This window comes from Protopterus annectens, chromosome 16.part0 (genome assembly GCF_019279795.1).
Source record: "Protopterus annectens isolate FY-2018-M chromosome 16.part0, PAN1.0, whole genome shotgun sequence".
Taxonomy (NCBI): Eukaryota; Metazoa; Chordata; order Ceratodontiformes; family Protopteridae; genus Protopterus; species Protopterus annectens.
Genome location: NC_056750.1, coordinates 346,809,763 through 346,834,100, shown reverse-complemented (window position 1 = coordinate 346,834,100; position 24,338 = coordinate 346,809,763). Strand labels below are relative to the sequence as shown.

Below are 24,338 nucleotides of genomic sequence, written 5' to 3'. Positions count from 1 at the left end.
TAAGCATTTTAAATTATAAGTGGTCTTAAATACAAAATTAGGTTTTTCACCTAAGATGTTGATCAGTTCCATATTATTCTTAAACATAAGCCAGTTTCTACTCATGATATTATGGGTGTTAAAACCTAATTCTCAGTAATAAGTAACCATAGAGGTGATGTAGATACTCCTATCTGCATTAGAATTGCGGTTTTTATGTCTAGTGGTGTACCTAATAAAGGTTTGAACCTAGTTCTCCAACCTTCTAACATTTGCTGTCCAATGCTGTAGAACAATGTCGAGGGATATCCTCTGTTTATAAGCATCTGTGCTAAATTACTAAATTCTAACTTGAAATTGGACAATTCTGAGCACATCTTTGCTGCTTGAATCATTTGCCCCCTAATGCTGTTTTTCTTTGTATATTTAGGGTGGCTACTTTTGTAATACAACTGTTAGAAAATGTGGGTTTCCCGTACAGTTTGGAACAAAACTGTTCATTATTAACATCTTTAAAAGTAGTTACTTCCAAGTAATTAATACTCTCGATCGAGTGTGTATATGTAAATTTGAAAAAGAACAGATGTTTTTAATGTAATGAATTAGTTTATTTTTAATACTATCATTCCCTTTCCAGAAGATGAAGATGCCATCCAAATATCGTGAATACAAAATCCTGTGTTTACTGTAACACGAACTAAGTATGTGTTTCCTCTCCCAGGAAAACATTACGGTGTTGGCATATAAAGGAGTGCAATTAGCACCCATCGCCACCCCTTTAATCTGCCTAAAAAATTCACCATCAAAGCTGATGAAGTTATTGTGTAATATAACTTCCATTACTTTATCACAGAATTTACCAGGGAAGCATGTAGAGTAGTCCATTCTATTATGGCTTCATGAAACAGTACCAAACCCTCATTATTTGGAATTGATGTAAAAAGGTCTAATATGTCAATAGTGGAAAAACTACAAGCACTAGTGAAGAATTCCTATTTAATCTTGGACAAAAAAATCCCAGGAATCCCTTAGAAGATGTTCAATCGGGGACAAAGCATTTCTAATTAATCTGTCCACAAAGACTCCTAAGGAGTAAGTAAAGCTGTTGTGAGCTGCTACAATCAAACGATATGGAGGATTTTGTATATTTTTAGAAATTTTAGGAATTCCAAAAACTGTAGGACTAAGTAGGTGGTCATTCAGTAAAAAGTTGTAAACCTCCTCACTAATTACCCCCTGGTAAAGGGAGTCTTCTAGAAATAATTGAATCTTTCTATGTGTAGTAGATGTTTCATTTTTAGATGCTACCTCATATTTCTCATTGTCATGTAGTAATAGTAACATCTGACAATTGTAATCCTTTTTTATCTACTAAAACCATCCCACCCCCTTTATCAGGCTTCATATTCCTCAGCCTTTGGTTAGCCCCAAGTTCTTTAACTAATAACACCCCATCCTTAGTCATATTGTAAAATTTCCTTTTCTGTCCCTGGTATAATTCAAAGATCTTCTGTGTAAAAACTTTCTCATAATTGGCAATAGTGAGATGGAGTGGAGGGATAAACGTACTCCTACTTTTAAAAGAGTTACCAATTGTATTGAAGCCCTGCCTCTCATCTTTAAACATTATTTGTAAATTTAATTTCCTAGTGTAAAGTTTCAGTTCTGGCAATACGTCCGCTACGTCACTTTTGCGAGAAGGTACATATTTAAATACTTTTTTGTAAATAGTGAAAAGTAAGTTCTGTTGATGTTCAAATCAGTGTAATTGTAAATGTTAAAGCCAATTGTCAATCTCAATTGAGATGCAGTATGCTCAAATTGAGAAAGAGCTTTTGGCTGTAGTATTTGCATGCTTCAAGTTTCATGATTATATTTATGGTCGAGCTATTCAGATTGAAACTGATCATCAACCTCTAGATGTTCTTCATGTTTCACTGTTGCAGTCATTACATTTGGGTAATCTGCTGGCAGGTTGCCCTTAGTCGGCCTGATTAACAAAGTCTTGGGTCCTGCGTCGGTTGCTGTCCCATCTTCCATGACGTCAAGTCGTCAGGAGTATAAAATATGCATCCGATGCCATTACATCAGTCTTTCTTGCCGCGCAGTGCCCGAAGCAGAAGCAGTTTGCAAGTGCCGGTCGGCTGACTCCTGAAATTTTCGTTTTCGAGTTTCAGATCCGAAGTCTTCAACTAAAAAGCTAAGTACCCGCTAGAAACTTTTTCTTGCTCCTTACCGATGTCAGTAAAAGTTAATAATTGCATTACTTGTGAGAAGCAAATACCTCACAAGGATTTTCATTCGTACTGTATTCCTTGCCTAGGCCCTGACCATAACGTACCTTGCTGTCGGTTTTGTGCTTTATTTAATCAATGCAATGTCAAACGTCGGTACATTTTTGCTTCTAAATATTTTGGCTCACGCTTTAATTATACAGAAATGTTGTCGGTTAGCAATCCGACTACCGTAATACCTAAAAATCGCAAAGAAAAAGACAGACAGTTGAGATCCAAAACTGCCGCCGACGCTTTTCCTAAGCCAGTCGCCAGTACTCAGTGAGGCGCTTTCACAGCCCCTGATACCTGCTACTTCTGATTCGCAGGCCTCTACTGAGACCCATTCGGAGTCCGGTATGCCGCGAGATGCTTCAATTATGGAACCCCCAGATGTCTCTACCTTAGATGTGTTCGGAGCCGCTGTGCAGGCACCGGCTTCTGAGGGTGTTTTCAGGCCTACAGATTTGTATATTAGACCGACGCCATCTTCAAAACTAAGGCCAAAATCTCAACCTATGCCTAAAAAAATGACGCCTGGGCCACATGTGCAGGCCCCTATGCTTAAAAAACAAATGATCAAAATGGCTGAAAATTTAATTACTCTGATCAGGGGTAGCCAACGCCCACCTTCTAAGAGGCCTAGGCAAGACATTGATTATGAATCTTCTGAACAGGATTCTATTTCTTCTGACTCTTCTAATGAACAAGAATTGTCTGTACCTACTTATTGAGGACTCTCTGATGCAGACAATTCCATTCCTTCTGCTTCTCCCCCCTGAGGATTTTTCTTTTGGGGAAACTTTACATACCTTAAGGGAACATTCCCACTTGGAAAGTCAGGATTTCTCTGAATCTAAAAAGAGACTTGGGGATTTTCTTCTTCTTCCTCAGCATAGGCCTTTGGCTATACCTCCTGTTCTAGACATTGTTGATTATGTTTTTTCACAGTCTAGTATGGCTCCTGATTCTCTGCCTCCGGCTCCTTGTAAGCCAGACAGATACTACAGGGTTCCTGACTCAAACAAATTCCTTTTCAAAAATCCTGTTGCAGATCCTGAAACTATTTCTCAGGGTCCCAAGGGAATTAAGGCTTCTACAGCTAAAAATCCTACCCCTTCTGATAGAGATTCCAGGGCACTGGATAGATGGGCTAAAAAGGTTTACACTTCTGCGTCCTTGGCAATCAGGGCTTTAAACTGTCAATTTCATATGCTAAAATATCAACAACGTATCATGGGACTGCTTGAACAGAAAATGATGTTAATTTCTGACTGTGTGGAAAACAAAGATTTACAGGATTTATTGCATTCAGCTGAACAAGTTGGAAAACATACTTTGCAATGTGGTTTTGATTCTTTGGATGCCTCTTGCAGGGCTGCTGTAACTGGGTCTGTGCTAAGAAGGCATGCTTGGCTAAAAGAGCAAAATCTGCCTGATCATGTTAAAGCAAAATTGTTAGATGCTCCTTTACAACAGGACCGTCTCTTTGGTAATAAGGCTGAAGAAGTTTTAAAAAAAATGGAAGATAAAGCTAAATCTATGCAAACTGTGAAAGATTTCTTACAAGTGCAACCTCCAAGATTTAGTAGGCACTGGCCTACTTAGAACTGGTCCTTTCCAGTTCCTCCGAGAGCCACTCAAGTCAAACCCAGACATTCCAAGGGCTCCAGGTTTCAGTCACAAGGGACTTTCAGAACAAAACAAAGGGGTGTCTCCTCTTCCAAATCTGGAAACAACAAGACACCTCACTATGGTAAGCAGTCTCAATGACTTCCCTTTACACTTATCAAGCACTTATCTTTTAGCCACCCCTTTGGGGGGAAAACTGGCTCTTCATGCAAGAAACTGGCAACTTATAACCCAGGACAAATGGGTTTTAAATTTAGTATCCCAGGGATACAGATTTCATTTCCACACATTGCCAATTCCAAACAGATGGCCAGACCTGCCCCCAAATCAGTGGGCAGAGGCCCAGAAACAAGTACTTTCCCTCATGAGCATGGGGGCTATTCAACCAGTACCAGAAGAGGAAAAGGGACAAGGTTTCTATTCAAGACTTTTCCTGGTACACAGAAAAGACGAATCATGGTGTCCAATCCTGGACTTATCTACTCTAAACACCTTTCTGGACATTCCAAAATTCAAGATGCTGACTCTTCACCAGTTACTTCCTATGCTAGGCAAAGATGCCTGGTTGGCAACTCTAGATTTAAAAGTGGCTTACCTGCATATCCCAATCAGGGAATCTTGCAGAAGATACCTCCATTTCAAAGCAGGCTACTTGCTTTACCAGTTCTCTGCATTGCCCTTTGGCTTATCTACAGCACCCAGGGTCTTTACAAAATGCTTGGCTCCAGTAATTGCATTTTGCAGGCAAAGAAATATTCAAATATATCCATACCTGGACGATTGTCTAATTCAGGCAGAAAACAAGGACACTCTTCTAAACCATCTGGCGTTTGTAAAAAGGGTTCTAACTTGTCTAGGGTACACTATAAACGAAAAGAAATCACAACTGGTACCATCTCAAAAAATTACATTCCTGGGTGCAAGCTTGAATACAACTGCCCAGATGGCTTTCCTTACTCCAGAGAAGCAAATTCATTTGGTGACTTACTTCAAACAGTTGGCCACAAAAACCCTGCTTTCTGCAAGGCAAATACTGCAAGCCTTGGGGTTCATGGCCTCCTGCATTCTTCTAATTCCATATGCAACACTGCATATGAGGAAACTTCAGTGGTACTTAAAAAGTCTATGGAGTCAGCATTATCACAGCCTGGAAACAATGATTCTTATCATACCTTGCCTGCAACTAGAGTTCCTATGGTGGGCAGAGGCCTGCCACCAAAACAAGGGACTGCCATTCACACCACCCCCTGCCGCCCAAACCCTAACTACAGACGCATCAGACTATGCTTGGGGGGCACATCTGGCAGGGAAGGTGCATTCAGGGCAAATGGAGCCCAAATCAAATGCACCTTCATATCAATCAAAAAGAAATGATAGCTGTACAGAATGCACTGACAGCCTTCAAGGACTACCTTCTTCCAGGACAATTAATGATAAAGACAGACAACACCACAGTTATGTGGTACATAAACAAGCAGGAGGGGGTACACACTCCTACCCCCTTTGCAGCCTAGCCATGGCATTGTGGAACACGGCCTTGACCTATCAAGTACAACTACAAGCTCAATTCCTGCCAAGAAAGCTGAATACTCTGGCAGACGAACTAAGCAGAAATCTCATGGACCCACATGAATGAAAACTGGAACCATGGATTTTCAACATGTTGACATGCAACTGGGGGAGCCCAGACATAGATCTTTTTGTCTCACCCCAGAACTATCAGTTGGACAAATTTTGCACAAGAACTCCTCACAAAAAAGCCTGGAAAGTGGATGCTCTATCCTTCAGCTGGAAAAACCTATCAGTCCATGCCTTTCCCCCTCTGCCTCTGCTCTCCAAAGTTCTACTAAACGTCAAACAGGACAAACCAAAAATGATTTTGATTGCTCCAGACTGGCCTTGTCAACAATGGTACCCACTCCTGCGCAATGTGTCACACCTTCCACCATGGCACTGCCTCAGACACCTTACTTACTGTTTCAGCAGAACAACCAAATTCTGCACACTCAGCTCCAAACTTTGAACCTTGCAGCGTGGCTAATCATCTAAATTCACCCTTAGCATCCCTCAGCAAACCTGTGATGGATGTCATTTTGGAGGCGAGAAGGCCTAGTACAAGAAAAATCTTATGCTGACAAATGGAAAAGATTCTGTGCCTGGAATCAATCTCAAGGGATAAGCACAGCAATGCCCAACATTCCTCAGATTTTACAATACTTAACTGAGATGCTTCACAAGGGCCTGTCTTTTTCGTCCATAAAAATCCATGCCTCAGCCATTTCAGCTCATTACAACACAGAACCTCCCCTCTTCTCTCATCCTCTGCTAAAGCAGTATCTCAGAGGAGCCAAAAACTTAAGACCACCCAGGAGAGCACCAACTCCTGCCTGGGACCTCAATTTTGTATTGGAAAAGCTCACTCTCCCTCCTTTCGAGCCAGCTGCTACTGCAGACTTAAAATTTCTCTCCTGGAAAACAGCTTTCCTTTTAGCAGTCACTTCAGCTAGAAGGATTTCAGAATTACAGGCTGTTATGGCAGTGGAGCCTTTCATCATTTTTCATGCGGACAGGGTATCTCTCAGGACCAATCCATCCTTCATGCTTAAGGTGGTATCCAGTGTGGCTCTTAATCAGACCATTCATTTGCCAACTTTCTTTCCCAATCCAAAGAACAAGGGGGAGCAGATTCTGCATTCATTGGATGTATGCAGACAACTTAGATTTTACTTAAGCAGAACAAAATCTCAAAGAAAATCTGAACAACTGCTGGTGGCATTTGCTGCAAGGGCAGAGAGAAAGGCTATTTCAAAGCAAACCATTTCCAAATGGATAAGCCATTGTATTCATTTCTGCTATATCCACCATGGAAAAATTATCCCCCAGGGGATCAGATCCCATTCCACTAGGCCTGCATCTACTTCTTCAGCTTTTCTCAGAGGTGTTCCTAGCAGGGACATTCTAGAAGCTGCTACCTGGACCTCAGTTCATACGTTCACCAAACATTACCATTTACCATTTTTCTCTAAATCCAGAGCTGGCTTTGCCACTGCTGTCCTGCAGGGCCTTATAGCTGGTCCTAATGCTGTATAATTCCCTCCACCCAACCATTACTTTGGGAATCTACCCAAATGTAACGACTGCAACAGTGAAACACGAAGAATATAGTACAGTTGTGTACACTTACCATAAATGTAGATGTTCGAGTGTATTCACTGTTGCAGTCCTGGTTACCTTCCCTCCAGCCCCCTAGCTTTCTTTGGCTATACCTCTACTTTCTTTCACTATGTTTAAAAGCCCTTTTGGTGTATTTGCTTTTGGGATTGGAGGTATATTTTTTGTGTTTTTAATTTTATTTGTTCCCCATGACATCTGGGGCAAGAAAAACTGATGTAATGGCATCAGCTGCATGTTTTATACCCCTGACGATCTGACGTCATGGAAGAAGGGACAACAACCAACGCAGGACCCAAGACTTTGTTAATCAGGCCGACTGAAGAAAACCTGCCAGCAGATTACCCAAATGTAATGACTGCAACAGTGAATACGCTCGAACATCTACATTTATGGTAAGTGTACACAACTGTACTTTACTATTCTAAGGAAGCCTATGCATTCCAGTCCAGTGAGACTACAAAGAATGATGCTCAAATTGCAGAAGTGCAATTTCAAATTGGTCTACACTGAAGGCAAATTTCTCTTTCTGCCTGATACCTTATCCAGATCTCCCAGAAGTACAGCAGAACAGCTTGATGCAGGGACTTTTGACTTTGATGTGATGTCAGTGTGTAATTTTTCCACCACTAGACGATGAGTTAAGAGATCACACTCAGACTGATCCAATTTCACAGAAGCTGAATTACTATCGATCACTGTATTAATGTCGGATGGCTGTCAAAGCAGTCTAGTGTATCGCCTGAGGTGCAAGCATATTTTTCTTACAGAGATGAATTGTTGATGGAAGATGGCATTATTTTTAAAGGCCCTAAAATTGTTGTTCCTGCTTCCTTACAACAAGAATATCTTCAGATTTTGCATTGTGGTCACCCAGGATCCACATCCACTAAGAGAAAAGCAAGAGAATTAGTATTTTGGCCTTCATTATCAAAAGACATTGATAGAATTCTTTCTTCTTGTTCAGTATGCAGCAGTACTATACCGCATTTGCAGAGAGAACCACTTCAGCTAAATTCAGTTCCTGAACTACCTTGGTCTACTGTAGCAGCTGATATCTTTGAGTGTAACAGTCAACACTACTTAGTTTTGGTAGACTGTTATTCAAATTGGTTTGAGATTGATCTAGTATCAAACTTAAACTCAACTACGGCTATTACTAAGTTGAAACGTCATTTCTCAGTTCATGGACTTTTTTCTGACAATGGTACTCAATTCACTAGCCAGTTTCAGAAATTTGCAAAAGAATGGGTCTTTGTACATGTCACTAGTAGTCCTGAATATCCTCAGTGCAATGGTCTAGCTGAACGTGCAGTACAGAGTGCAAAGCAATTTCTTGAAAAGTCAAATTGTGACAATGTCAATGTATTCTTGAATTTTCTTAATCACAGAAACATACCTCGTGATGATATTCTTGGCTCACCTGCTGAAAGACTACTTTCCAGGCAAACTAGAACTACACTACCTATTTCTTCAAGTTTGTTGTAGTCTAAACCTAAGAACAATAAAACCATCAAGGCTCAGTTGTTTAGGAAGCGTAATATCCAGCAATCTAGTTACGACAAATCAAGCAGATCACTTCGTCTGTTGAGAGAAGGAGAGACAATACGAGTCCAGACGACAAAAGGTTTTGATAGTATAGGACAGATTACAGGCATCTGTGCCAAGCTGAGATCCTTTTGTCTTTCAGCTTTTCCCGGTTAGGGGTCGGGAGTCGCCACAGCGGAACTCCGGTCCGCTAATGATTGGTAGTTGATTTTTACGTGCCGAGTTACCAGCCCTGACGCACAACCTTCAACGAAGGTATGCCCATTTACGCATGTCTCCACACAGAAGACGCTCTAGCTGAGAATCGAACCGGACAGCGTCTTACTGTGAGGCGACAACTCTACCGCAGCACCACCACCGCGGGTCTGCCAAGCTGAGATCCTACTTAGTAAATTCCGGAGGTGTTGTGTATAGGATGAATCGCAGACATCTTCTACCTGTACCAGAATCAACATCTTTGCAGTCACAACATTGTTTCTGTGATGCAAACGGTAAATCAGAGAATGAGTCAGACACGATTTCCAGACCAGAATGTATTCAAAAGTCTGATTCTGTTCCAGAAAGTGATTTGAACATTCCAGAGGTCAACCATTTTACAGAAACTGTCCCAGTTGTATTGTATAATGCATGTCTGTAAATTACCTATGATTTCTGCATGCCAAATAATCTCATGACAAATTGCTTGATCTATTTCTCAAAGAGGGAGGATGTAGATCAGAGTGTAAAGTGTGCTATATCTTTAAAAGGCATGCAAGGTTTTGCATGCAGGTATAAAATATAGTCAATAGTCAGCAATAGTAATGTGTTTGTATGAAATAAAACTGCTTGAATAGAGCTCACGAAGATTCGTTTGTGTCCTAACATGAAAGTGACAGACATTGTTTAGGTATTACAGATACACAGTATCAAGCAGTCGTTCAGTGTATGCTTTTAAACTTGACAGGCCGAGATCATCCTGATAATAGTTTACCTTGCATGATTTTTACCTGTTTCATCTAAATTGAATATTGTGGCTGCTTATTTAAGCATTGCAAAAAGAACAGTGCTTTAGATATCGAGTGTGAACTTGAAATTGTTGAGTGAATGGTCAGATGTGGAACAAATAAATGTACAAATTTACATTTTTCCTAACAGTAGTTCCCCTGTCATTGGAACTGAAGCAGTCCCTGCAAGTCCAAGTCAATTTGTTGCAAATTTTAGCTTCTGGTAGGAGTTAGATTAGCAGAGAACTGGAATGATTCCTTCCCCTAATTTAGATGAGCTTGCATTGGTCACTTAACTGTCACCTCCTCTTACCTGCTTCTACACTTCTTGGAATGGTAGTTGTGCTCACACTGTCCAGGTCATATTCAGGACCTTATTGTATTCTACAGAGCTGGTATTCCAAAAAAAAAAAAAAACTCATTGGTGGACCTTATAAGGAGAAAGTGATTATGGAAAACTGTACTTGTTTTATTGGGGATGATACTTTTCTCTTTAATGCGTCTCAGAAAAAATAGGGTTGAAATGTATATGGTGAAATAATGCCTATCTTGAAATTATTTATGGCAGTTCTATTTAATAGTGAAATTGTGGATCACTGTTCTGCATGCATTTATCCAGTGCACTGTGCAGAAACTTGAAGTGTGAAGCTGTTTTAAATGTGAGGAGGTATGTGTTTTGTGTGTGCGTTTTTGTTTCTTTGTTTTGTAAAGTGAGGTGCTTATTTATGAAAGAGTTCTACTGAAAAAAAAATATTAACTTACCTTCTTCTTATCTTTGTGGTTTAGGAATACCCTCTGAAGGTGGGATACGTTCTCAGTGTTGGAAGGTGAGCTTTTTATTTATTTTTTTTTCATTTTTAATTTATTTTCTACTTTTCTCTTTGCCTGATATCTAGCCTTGTTTTCCACTGGTGTGTTTATTCCTCATTCCTCCTTTTCCAGTGGTGTATGGCACTACTGGTGGTGGGTGTTGAACCACCAAAGAGCAGAGGATCACATCCCTTATTCTGGAAGAGAGAAGATTTTATTTCTTAACAATGGAGTATGAGCTTTTAAAAATGTTTCATTTTGTTTTCTAATTCAGTTTCCTTAGTCTGCTGTGCAGCACAGAGGAATGAAGCCCTGACTATGACTCGGATGTCCCAGGTTTGATTAGAAGCTCAGACACTGGTTGAGCCAACTGGAGAAAGGGAGGAATGAAGAAATTCTGCCTGCTTAGTGTTTACCTTTACATCTCCTTTGCCTGTTAATTGTCAGGTCTCCCTCAGTTGGAACAAAGCCCATGCGTTCCTCTGTGGTGGGGAGGCTCCAGAACCAGGAACATGGAAACCATCTTAAGGGGCCATCCTTCAGACAGACATGACCTTTGTGACCTTGCTGGTATACTGGCAATAAGGACATTTATTTTGGTCGTAACCCCATTACCTCAGCTGGGGAATGAGTGAACTATGTGACTTTGAGGCTCATAGCTCCTTCCACACATGCATGCATGCTGCCATACACCCACTGTGAAGACCCCCCCTCACTGGAGACTTGCTGAGCCTAAAACCTGACCTTACACTGCATATTTTGCACTGCAACCCTTCCCTCTAGAGGAGTGGTGCATTCTGCCGGCAGCTCTGGCTCAAACATCCTCTTGGGTTGGCACACCTATTCTATTCTGCCAGCTATATTATTTGCTAATTTGAACCCCAGACACCTGGGTATTAGTTAGGACTTTATTCCTTTAAGTCATCAGAGCTGATCTGAGCTGAGCTGGTTTTCTTCTGTTCTTTCCAGAGGATTGTTGAGGCTGCATGAAAAAGGTTTGCGTTCTCTGTCTAGGTACTCTGGAGAACTGCAAGATCGCTGTTGTCTATGAGGGGGTTCAGGCCAGGATAATGTCATTGTGTAGGTGGGGATAACCAGATGTACGACTGAATATCCCCCTTCCCTTACACCCTGAACAGGAAAGTAGCAGACCTGGTAAAGAACAAAGGGCCAATTTAAAAAAAAAGGGTAAGCTAGACACAAAAAGAAGCCTGGAGGTCATCAGAGCTGTCACCGAGAAGGATTAACTGTGATTTAGCATGTCTGCCCCCTCCACCTCAAAGCCTACTTCACCCCCCCCCATCCTCCTTTGTTAGAAAGAGGGAGGGTATAACCCATGGTCAGTAGGTATTAAACTTTCTAGGATAAGGTTACAGCTACAGTTTCAGAAAATCCTAAACAGCAGAGGCATTCCAGCAGTCCCAAAGACTAATGTGAATCTTATCCTCACAGTTATTCTAGAGTTTGGTGCCTGGGACCATAGAAAATATCTCAGCTGGAGATGAAGGCTAAGAATTTTACTCAAGACTCTTTCTGGTTAAAAGGAAAAGTGGTACATAAAGACTTATATTGGATCTATCTTACTTAAGCAAGTTTCTTAAAGTGCCAGAGTTCAAAAATGCTAACTGTCAAAATTTTCATACCACTCACCTCAGCTTAGGCTATGATGGTCACACTAGAGCTAAAAGATGCCTACATTCACATCCTAATGGGTAAAAGCTACAGCAAATTGCTCACATTTGCAGCATGGAAGAAATGCTTCCAGTGTATATCCTTGCCCTTTGGCTTGTCTTAAAGCTGTTAAATGAAGCAAAGTTTTCCTAACAACAAAATTGCCAGTACAGCAATAGTTTAAAAAAATACCTGTTAGTGAAATTCCAAAATCTAAAATAAATAAATGCAATGCCTTCATCTTCAAGTACCAAGGAAGGGTGGTTGAGGAGAAGTGAATTCTGGATGAGGAGGTCAAAGCCAGAAATTGAGGTACTGCAACCAGCTGGCACAGAGCATTAGAGGTAGTGTGTGACAGAAGAATGCCAAAGAAACTGAAAGGTTGGGTGTACAAAACGATGGGGCAACCAGTTTTTCTGTATGGCACAAAAACTTGGGCAAATAGGAAAATAACAGATTACCTCAGTAATATGCATGAGTTTAGAAAGATTGCTGTTAAGCAACTGTTTTCTAATAATAACTCCAGAGCACAAAAACTTTTAGCACAATGACCGAGGCGACAGGCAGTAGAATGGGTTGTCGGCAAGCTTAGGGATCCTATAACAAGGAAGATAACAAGAGATCCTGTAGAGGTACTAGAAATATTTCAGAAATGTTATGAAAGTCTGTATAAAGCAGAGAAATATGGAAACCAAGAAAAGGTACAAATGGAAATGTTTATGGAAGAATTAAATATGACAAAGTTCGAGGTAGATGAGGCTCAATTACTAACAGGATAGGAGCAGATGAGGTAAAATGGTGGTGTATAACCAATGCACAGGAAAGTCTGCAGGAATAGATGATATTCCTGTTGAAGTTTGGAAGCTAGGAGGAGAAAATGGTAAAAATCTGGAAGGTTTTGTTTAACAGTATTTTAAGAGGAGGAGAAGTACCAACATCCTGGAAGAAAGCAGTGGTAGCTGTAATACCTAAAGAGGGCAAAGATCTGTCAGATCCAGCTTCATACAGGCCCATTTCAATCTTAAACCATGATTATGAAGTGTTTTTGTCTGTAATGGCTACAGGAATGGCAAAGGTGATGCTAAAACTGATGGATCTAGAATAATGTGGTTTTGTAGAGAGGAGGCAAACATTTGGCAACATTAACAGAGCACTGATGATCCAAAGGAAAAAATAATGTAAGAAAATACCACTGTTGTTGGTGGGTCTTGATGCAGAGAAAGTGAGTAAGCTGGGAGTTTATGAGCAGGGCAATGGCAGCATTTGCATTCCCTGATAAAATTATAAGGCTGATTAGGAGGACATATGAGGGATCAGAGGCAACAATTAAAGTGGGTGGGTCCCTCTGTTTGAGAAGAGGAACCAGGCAGGGGTGTCCCCTTTCTCTTTTGTTATTTGCACCATATTTAGAACCATTGGCAAAGAAAATAAGGGACTCAGAAATTCAGTGATATAATTGGTATGGTAGTCAAGAAAAGCTAGCTCTGTTTACAGATGATGTTATTTTATACCTGATAAAACCAAAAAATTATATTTTAGTGTTGTGGAACATTTTGAGGCAGTTTCAAATCTTTTCAGCTACAAATTTAATGAAGCTAAAACAATAGCTGTAAATTATGTACGTATACACACAGATTGGTTCAGCAATATCTGTATTTATGGGGACATGATAAAATGAAGTACTTAGAGGAGTAGGGATTAAAATGATACCAATGTGGCAGGTAAGGATATATGAGAAGAGACTAAACAAAAGATTTTGCAAAAACTTAGACATTGGAAGCTCTGTTATATGGATAGCAAGGTACAAGCAGTTAAAATGTTGTAGTCCCTTTAATTTTACGGGCATATTTTTATCAACCAAAGGAGAAGTTGTGGATAGCAATTAATAAAGAGCTGAATGATTTTATCTGGGAGGGGAAGACAGCAAGAATCAAGTGGGATAAGTTGATTCTTCTAGTAGAACAAGGTGGTTTGGGAATACACAATCATATTTCAGAGTTACACAGCTAAGGCTCCTATACAAAGCAGAAGCAAAAGCGTATAATTCAAAGTAGAAAGGCATGATGGAAACGGGGAAACTCAATAAACAAGGAGAGACTGGGATTTTAGATACAAATCCTTAAGAGAATAACAATAAACATACAGAATATTATGTTCATAAAGTAGCAGAAATAATTCTAAGTACTAAGCCAACACAGGAACGGAGAAAGGAGATTCTGCTGATAGGGATGACTACAATTATGGGTACAGACAATAGTCAAGAGGGGACTGAAATTTATTGGAGAAAACTGGCAAAAGAACCAAGGTTTTGGGAGCAAATAAATAGAGAGGGAAAAAGGTAATAGTATGGGAAGAGGACAATAATTTATTTGGACTGCAGGTTAGAGATTGCTTTCCCTAGCAAGGATTGATATAAGAGTATAGGTAAAGAAAAAGAAATGGAGGGATCCTAAGCGAAAGACCAACACTGGTAGAGTTTTTAGTAGAATCTAGAACAGAAGCTGCTGTTAAAAAAGGAATAATTAGTAAAGCATACACAATATTGCATGATAACTATAAGAATCAATCAGAGGAGGTTAGAAAGGATTAGGAAGAGAGATTGGATAAGCAATTCACAAAGAAACAATGCTGGATATATGTATGTCTCCCAAATAAGCAACAAAGTCTAGACGATTTGGGATCTTTGCTTGGAAGTGTTTACATGGGTACTTTTATACCCCAGGTAGACTCCAAATAATTTTTCCTCAGGTAAACAGCAAAGGTTGGAGGTGTGATGGGGAAGAAAGAGATGTTTGGGAACATATTTCCTGGGGGGGAGGCTCTATATTAGTTCACCGAAAGTTATTTTCAGTGAACACCTTTTCGTCGACACATATTCAGCAAAGATCACATCTGCGATTTGCTGAATTTTCAAGGGCAATGAAACAATTGTCCCAGAGCACAATGGAACCCACAACTAACTAAATCAAACCCACCCAAATGGGGGAACTTTGCCCTCCTATCTATATATACCAACTCTGAGATCGCACTACAGTGGGGAAAAGGGCAAGGTTGTGTAGTTGGCCATCTACTTCATTGCCGTTGGAAAATTCAGTGAATCACGGAGGTGAGTTTCTGTGAATATCTGTCGACAAAGAGGTGTTCACTGAAAATAACTTTTGGCGAACTGATTGTTGACTGGGTTAGCCTGGCTGGGCAGGAAGCCTATTTTCAGCAGAGACCTGAGGAGAAAAGCTCCAGAGAAGTTGATAAGAGACAGTTACTTATAAAAATAGTCTTGATACAGTAAAACTGTAGCTATATACAGAAAAATAACACATGCAATACTTACATAAAAAAATAGAAGAATATTGTATTATAGGAAGGACATTGTAGTTGCATGTTATACATTGGTTAAAATTAATATTCTTGCTGATATAGGTGTCATTCTACAGATGTAAGGTATGCTTATTTTACATTGTAAAGAAGATTTAGGAACAATCTGTAGTAAACTTCACAACTAAAAGAGATTATTGTGTAGACTGATCTTAGGAAAGCAGAAGGGGATGAGAGAAAGGTGTAGGTAGTGAGAGTAGTGGGGAGAGATAGAGAGGTGGGTTGTTATGTTAGACAGAGGGAGGATAGATAAGTAGGATCAGCACAAGAGCAAGTCCTAGAATTGAATAGATAGTCTTTCAGAGTTTTTTTGAAGCAGTTAGTGTTGGTAATTAATCTTATGTGTTGTGGCAGATTATTCCAGGCTTTGGCAACAGAGTGGTTATAGAGTAGTTTGCCAATGGTTTTGTTTGGTTTGTAGATCTGAAGGAGATGTTGGGCAGAACAGCGAAGTGTATGGTTAGGAGTACAGAGAGAGCAGAACAGGAGTGGGGGTGGTTTAATGTGGAGTGGGTGAGATGAAGTTGAGGCAAAAGGAGTTGGTTGTGAAATTCAAGGCAGTGTAATGATTTGGCAGACTTTAAAGATTTCCCGCAGCTTGCTTTGTCAGAGATACTAATTGAGCAAATTGGTGTAACTAAGGAAATTATTTTTTTGAACTATGTTACAGAATCGGAATTTCCTATACATAGTAAGGCCTTGCTGAGTCTAATTATGGTGCCTGCCAAAAAAGGAACTACTAGAAAATGGAAATCAAAGCCTAAACCAACTGTACTCGAAGTAGTGAATTTAGTAACAGATAAAACAACTGGAATTGGGGTAAGGGTAGGAGCAAAGAAAAATGAGAACTGTGGGAACGATACATGCATGGAGGAATGAAGTTTAAAAGAAGGCAGGATTTGAATGTGCTATGTAATGTTTGACTGACAGTGACCGGACATATTATAAGTGATATATAATGTTTGCAACAAAATTTATGTTAATATGGTTTGTGATGTATATAATGTTTATAATTAAAATTATGTCAATATGGGTTGTTTTCATTTATATAAATGTATGATTGCCTGTGTCATACATGATAATTTAATAAAGATGTTTCTTGTTAAAAAAAAAAAAAAACGAAGGGCACTAACATCCTTGAAATGGTCCTCACCAACATGGAAAAATGTTGCCCACCTCCCCCCATTGTAATCTCCACACTAGTGAGGCCAGACCCTAAAGCTCTCTCCTTTGAAATAAAAATAAAACCAAGGACCCCAGCTAACCATGGAACTTTTAGGAATTATTCTGTGGTAAATTTAGACTTGGAGAAGTCCAAGCACATCATACTGTTTGTCCAGCCTTAATTTTTTTTTTTTAATGTAAATTGAGACAGATCCACCTTTTGTCTTTTCTTGTGCGGTAACTGTTCTAAATGCATGGAATGCATTATAGCCTTGCACTGCTCTCTGCACTTTAAACTGTGTCTCACTAACTGCACAAATGTGTAGATTCCCCAGGGTGAGGAGAATGTACAGGAAATGTAGTTTCTTGTTTAGACTCCTGACATTGAGTAGTAACACTGGTAGAATTTCTTGGGTTGGTTTTGCTGTCTTGGAAGGTTTGTCAGGTTGGCTATGCCTTAAAAAGTCACTTTGAGGTGGATAATGTTTTAACTAATATTCAAAAACGTAAAGGAGACAGCTGGTAATCCTCACTAGCAAAGCAGCGTGGTCTGTCCCCCAAATCCTCCCAGTCCTACATATATTGTACCCCTTTGAATGACATCAAAAAGTAAGCCAACTATTAAAGTCAATTATACAACGACCCCCCCCCCATTAATATTCAAAAATGTGCACGCTGATTGGTCAGCGTGCATGTTGTAAATCAGAGTTATAGTAATGGAAAAAGGTCCGGTCGTCCAGACTTTTTCCATTACTATAACTCTTTTTTTACAGCAACGGAGAACGCAAGATCTCTGTTGCTTCACACTGTCTCGCTATGTTAAATGAGTTTAACATAGCAAGACAGTTTGTAAAAAGCAACGGAGATCTTGCGCTCTCCGTTGCTTTTTTCAAAACTGTCTCACTATGTTAAATGGGTTTAACATAACGAGGCAGCTTTAAAAAAGCAACGGAGATCCGTTGCTTTTTTTAAAGCTGTCTCGCTTTGTTAAACCCATTTAACATAGCAAAACAGTTTGTAAAAAGCAACGGCGATCTTGCTTTCTCCGTTGCTTTTGCCCACAGCTCTGATGTACTGCATAGCCATACGCATGCGCAGTACATCAGAACTGCCGCAGAATACCAGACAGCTGCGGAAGGGCAGCAAGGTGGCATTATACAATGCTATTATTTAAGAAAAGTAATTATTTTTTTTCTTAAATAATGTCATTGTATAATAGCAATAACCCACTCCTGGATGTGGGTAATGCTGGATTTTCCCACGGTTGGCTTTGTTTGGCCACTCGGGCTTCGCCCTCGTGACCAAACCACACCAACCATGGGTAAATCCAGCATTACCCACACCTAGGAGTGAGTTATTGCTATATTACCTTCTGGTTATAGTGAGGCATCTTACTTGGAGAAGCTTGAATGCTTCTCAGTGCTAGGCTCATATCTGCCCAGGAAAGGTAGTCAGAGAGCACCATCATGTCTCTCTTCATGTAGTCCATGAAGGTAAGTCTCAGGTCATTTACACCCATGTGAACTATGTCATACTGGTACTTGTGGTTCAATGACACGAGTGCTTGCAAGATCTGGCAGATCCTGGCCCCTGATAGACAAATGACAGTGACTTTTTCTTTAGTCAGTCTGGCGAGTGGGACATCTGTGTCTCATATTGGAATGTCCTGCAACCATAAGGCTGGATTGGTTGGGAGTTTGCCTTATGGGCTTAGAAGTTGAGACACTATGAGATGTGGCTGTATATGTCATGCTGGGTGTCTTGGTAGAGTACCTTTGAGGTTGGTGTGAATGCTTCTTGCGAGTGCAGCATGTGGGAGGCCTTTGGGGTTTAGGAAGATTGCATTTAAGAGCCACAATATGTATTGGTCTGTGTGTCTGGTCCATACTATGTGTGATAGGTATAGAGTTTGTGTTTCTGACAATCCATGCCCTGATCCAAATGTCCCAGACCTCTCCTTAGCCACCCAATGTAACTCCTTCTTTATTGATTCTGTAGCCAAACTTACATCCTTCCCCAACAAAGCTTCACTTCCACCTCCTCCAATCTCTCCCTCCCCTAACACTGCCACTTCCCAACACCCTTCCTTCACTATCAAACCCATTCCATCTCCACCATAAAAAATCTCCTTCGGAAACTGAAACCATCCTCAAATGCCTCTGATGACCTTCTTTCCTACTTCCTCAGAGTTGCTGCTGATGCTATCACCTTTCCCATCTCCATTCTAATAAACCGCTCAATCCAAGAAAATTATGTACCCGTACTCTGGAAAAGGGCCTGTAGCATTCCCCTTCACAAAGGAGGTAATAACAATAACATTCCCCATTTCTGGCCAATCACTATCTTCTCCCCTATCTCAAAAGTTCTAGAAAAGTGTAACCACCTTCACCTTCAGCTTCTAACCTACCTCACAGACAATCACCTACTTACCCCCACACAACATGGTTTTAGACCTGGCCACAGTACCACAACTGCTCTCCTCTCCTTCCTCAGAACCATCAACATAGCCCGGGATTCCGGCTGTGTAGTGTCTACCCAGCTTCTGGACTTATCCAAGGCCTTTGACACCATCTCCTATAACCTCCTCCTATCTAAACTCTCTAATGTAAACCTATCCCACTCTTCTGTAAACTGGTTTTCTAGTTACCTCTCCAACAGACAACAAGCTCTCAAATGGGAAAAGCCATCTCCTCCTTCCTTAATACACCTACAGGTGTACCCCAGGGTTCCATATTGGGTCTCCTAGTGTTCAACATTTTCATAAATGACTTCCACCAATACTTTCCTAGTGCTAAACTTTTTCAATATGCAGATGACTCTACAATCGTCTGCTCCACCACTTCCACCTCCACTCTCTTAAAACTAACTCAGGATGCTTTCTCTTATACCGAACGTTGGATGTTAGATATCCACCTATCACTCAATGCATCAAAAACTAAAATTGTTATTTTCCCCTTCAAAAAGTACCATTATAGACAAGAACTCATTCTCCATTACTAGTCAAAACAATAACTCTCTCTAGGTAGCCTCCCATGTAAAGCTTCTAGGAGTCCTTATTGATGAACATTTAAAATTTGATACCCACCTACTAACCAATATAAAGAAAACCCACCAGAAACTAGGCATGCTCTACCGCCATAACCACTATATCACTCCCACTACTAAACTTGTACTCTATAACACCTTCTTCATTCCTTCTCTCCTGTATGGTGCCCCACTTCTTACCAACCTTCAATCTTCTCTAAAAACAAAGGTATCCTCCTGTTGTAACAAAACTTCTAAGTTTTCTACTGGCTATAAATCCTCCTCCCACTACAGCAATGCCCGACACAAACTAAATTGACTTAAACTTCCCAACCATCTTACCTACATTCAACTTACTCATGCCCATAAACTCATCTTTAATCCCTCCATCTGTCCCTCCCTTGCCTCCTCCTTCAAAATGCATCTACCCAACAGACTTCTAAGATCCAGTAACCAGAATTTGCTTGCACAAGCCTGCTCTTCCTCCAGGCAAACACCTACTATCCTTTTCCTTAGCTCACCTTTGGAACTCCCTGCCACCTGTTATTCGTACTACAGACAACCACTCTACCTTTAAGACCCTGCTTCCTTCTCATCTCAAAACCCTCTGGGAATGTTCCTGCTGTCATCCAGCATGACTCGCCTCTTTTTTACTCCTTTACTTCTCTCTTCTGTTCGTCATACTGAGCTTCTCTGACTACTACCATCTTCATTTTTCTCATTTACTCCTACTCTACTTTTTTTTTCTTATTGTCCCACCCTTCTTACATTCAACAATTAACACCTCTTATCCCCCTATCCTACTTTAACTCTGCTAAGATTTCATGTAAAACTGTAATGTCAACCCTGTGTTATTTCACATTGTAACAAATCTAACAGGAATATGCACAAATGGATTTTTCTTATTTTAATTGACTAATTTGTGTGTGTGTGTGTGTGTGTGTGTGTGTGTGTGTGTGTGTGTGTGTGTGTTTGCGCATTTGTGTAATTTTACCTTTTGCTTTTCTGACTGTATTTTTACTGCAGTCGTGGATTTTTTGTTATGTTGTGTAATGCTATCGTTCTTCAGTAGTGTTACGTAAATGTAAATGCTTTATCTTCATATTATATTGTTGTTCAAGGAGCTTTTCTCCCCGGGACTCCATTGAAAACGGGCTGATCTTGGCCCAGTGGACTATCCTGGTAAACAAACTGTAAAATAAATAATAAAATAAAATATAGGAGAATGCTTCACATTCCCCTACTGTAATGTTTTCCTGGTAAGGTCATACCACAAAGTGGTCTACTTTGAAGTAAAAATAAAACATTCACCCTCCCCATCTAAGCCTGGAATATTCAGGAACTACTCTTAAGGCTAACCTCTTGCTATTAAGTGATAACCTGGCAAAATTTCAATCCCATATAAACCCTGAGAACACTGCTGCCTATGCAGAACTGTTCACAGAAACCTATGCAAGCATGTTAATAGCTGCATCTGTACCCACCAGGAAGAAGTGCAGAACTAACTAAAAAAAAAAAAAACTACCCTGGTGGAATCACAAAATCAATAGGCTGTATAACAGAAGGAAGAAAATCATGGCAAAAATTAGGAGGTGCAGCACCCAGCAGGATAAAAACGCTCATCAAACTAAACTAACTATTCAGAGAACTAATAAAGTCTACCAAAGCCAAATTTGAGGAAAATTTAGTCTCCCAGGCCAAGGACAACCACAAGGCATTTCTTAGCTCTGTCCGCAACCTCAAAGGCAATACATAATTGTGTGCAGAGCTCATTGCAATTGGAGCCACCTATACTCAGCCAGAAGATGTAGCAAACCTACTGGCTGGTAAATTCACCTCCAACTTCACTCCTCTCTCCCCCCTCAGCCTTCCCTCAAGAAATACCATCAAATACAACTCACCCTGCAATCATTACGGAACAGGTCCTTAATGCTTTCTCTAAGGCCAAGAACACTGTATCAGTGGGCCCAGACAATTTCCCAGGATGCCTTCTAAATAACATGAAACATGACCTGTCAGACCCTCTGGAATGCAGTTTAACTGTAGCCTCCAAACAGGCTTCATGCCTCATGAATGGAGAACAGCAGCAGTCATCCCTCTGCATAAAGGTGGGCTGTCTACTGACCCTGGAAACTACAGACCCATAAGGTTCACTAGTCTTTTATGTAAGGCCTTGGAAAGAATTATCATGGAAATCATCAGTAGTGACATAGTAAACCTCCAGACACTGGACCCAACCCAGTTTAATTTCGTCAAGGGCAGGTCATGCATACTCAACCTGGTGAATAACTGAGAAGGTCACCAAAGCAATGGATGAGGGCAAAATGGTTCACACTGCCTGCCTTGACCTGTCCAAGGTATTTGACATAATACCCCACTCGGACATTGTTGACAAATTCAGGAGGTTAGGTACAAACCCATATGTCACCCAGTGGATAGCCAGTTGGCTCAAAGACAGGACCAAGGAAGTTAGAATTTGGGAGTTTTCGTCTACAAAGGGACCAGTCACAAGTGGATTCCCTCGGAGATCAGTCCTTGGACCGCTCCTTTTTAGTATTTACATCTCTGAAGTCATGGCCAATGTCAGTGGTCTCTGGCTGACTAAATTTGCAGATGATTGGAAATTAGGAGCTGTTATTGAATCCCACACACTGACACAAATATTGTGCAGGAAGGGCTGACACAGACAAGCAACTGGTCTCAGAGCCATGGACTAAAACTGAATGCCAAGAAGTGCATAATAGTATCCTTAGGGAAGTCGTCCACTCCGGTAACTATTGTATTGACAACACACCCTTTAGAGTTGACCCAATAGTCGGGGACTTAGGGACACACATAAACAGTAAACTAGCCTTTGATCATCATGTGTCTACAGTAGTGAGGAAATCATTCTGTGTTGCGCAGCTTATAAAAAAAGGTATGGCATCAAAGTCCAAGGAAGTCATTGTTCCACTGTATTCGGCATTGATCAGACCTATCATTGAGTACAATGCCTCATTTGGTATATACCTAACCAAGCATATTCAACAACTGGAACATCCACAGAGGTTCCTCACTAAAAGAATACAGGGCATAAGTAAAATGTCCTATGTAGACCACCTCAAGGCCCTATCCCTGTATTGTCAGACCCCATTCTGATGGACCTTATTCATAACCACAAAACAAATAGCAGCAGAATTACCCATTCTTAAACCTTTGCTGTGATGTAAAGAGGATCTGCAGGAGAGACCAGTATGTATCCCAGGGACTACCCCATCTCTGGAACAGGCTCCCCATCCATATGAAGCACAGTTCCTCCCTAACCCAATTAAAGTGCGGCTTAGACAATTGGATGGGGTACAGGAAATTCATCCCTGGTTTAGCACCTATGTCTATAATGGACCAGGCATCCTGTAAATGGTTCATCTCCCAGGACCCTGTTTGTAAGTGTTTCATCTTCTAAGCCCCTGCTTACACTTATCACAGGTATCAGAACTTGTCAGAGATTTGGGATGCATGGCTAGGCTTAAAAAGGCCCTGTGGTCGTTAAGGTCATAAGTGTTTACTAGGTTATGTGTAACTGTATTTCTCATGTAACATATCAGTTTGTTTAAGAATCAGGTGGTTGTCAGTAAAAATAAGACAATTGCTTCATTGTCTCAGGATGCCATATCCACCAGATTGGCTGCGGAGGTAGAAGGAAAGTGCACGTCCTTGGTTACAGATCCTTATTACATGATCTACAAGGGGATGGTATAAGAGGGGGTCCCTTCATCTGGGTAGCTTGGGTAAGAATCAAGACTAAGACTAAACTTGTGAGGTGGTGCTTCTCAACATGTAAACTAGTTGCTCTTTATGCAACTAAGTACTGAATAAATTTCTTGGTAGTTTTATAGGAAAATTTCAGTTCTAAATGCCTTTTTCAGTACAAGACACTGCTTAACCACCACTGTGGGATGCCAAGCTTAGAGCAAATACAACACCTTTATACAAGGTGAGTGAACGAGTAACAAGCAAAATAAGTCTTTGGCCAATCAAAATAAGCATAGTTTAGGGTTTCTTCTCTGAATTTTCAGCACATGAGACCAGTCTACTTTACACTGCTACTAGAGTGCAGATCTAACTCTAAACCACTGAAAGAGCCTGGAAGTGCAGTAAATAATCAACTTAAATAGTAATACAAGCTGAAAGTGCAGGAGTTAATCAACTTTTACATTGACTCAAGCAGCAATCACTTAAACAGGTAGGAATAAAGAATTCAACAGTTTAAATACAGTGGCAAAAACAACAGTACTCTAAAATGATTTAAAGTGCACTTTGTTTCTTCTCTGTCCAGAGGCAAGAGTAGCACTAATAACTAGCTGCTTCCTTAGACGTTGTATTATAACGAATGTCTAGGAGTTCAGCATAGTTGTTATTGTCTTCCCTTCATAGATTCCCTGGATATAACCTACAGCATTTGATTGTAACAGAAAGCCAAGGTGTGTAATGGCCCCAAAGTGTTTCTCAACAAAAGTGAAACCTGACCACTTAGTGAAGTTCCATTCACACTGCCCTATCAGAGACAAGTAGGAACCAATGTACCTCTGCTCCTTCTCTCACCAGGAGCAAAGCAGTTACATTAATCCCAAACTGACTCCTGAGAAGCAATTTTCAGGCTTCCAGTGATTGTTGACCTCTAGGACTGTTAAACATTGTTCCTTTGCTCCTTCTCTCACCAAGAGCAAAA

The 24,338-nt window shown here is 40.5% G+C and overlaps 1 protein-coding gene across 2 annotated transcripts in view; it reads left to right on the top strand.

Annotated features, from left to right (window-relative positions):
• Positions 1-24,338, top strand: part of TBC1D13 (TBC1 domain family member 13) — a 1,245,864-nt gene that overhangs the window by 185,539 nt on the left and 1,035,987 nt on the right. For both annotated transcript variants that reach the window (XM_044058416.1, XM_044058417.1), the window contains exon 3: positions 10,373-10,413. In XM_044058416.1, the coding sequence (XP_043914351.1) occupies positions 10,373-10,413 (41 nt within the window). The remainder of the gene's footprint in view (positions 1-10,372; positions 10,414-24,338) is intronic.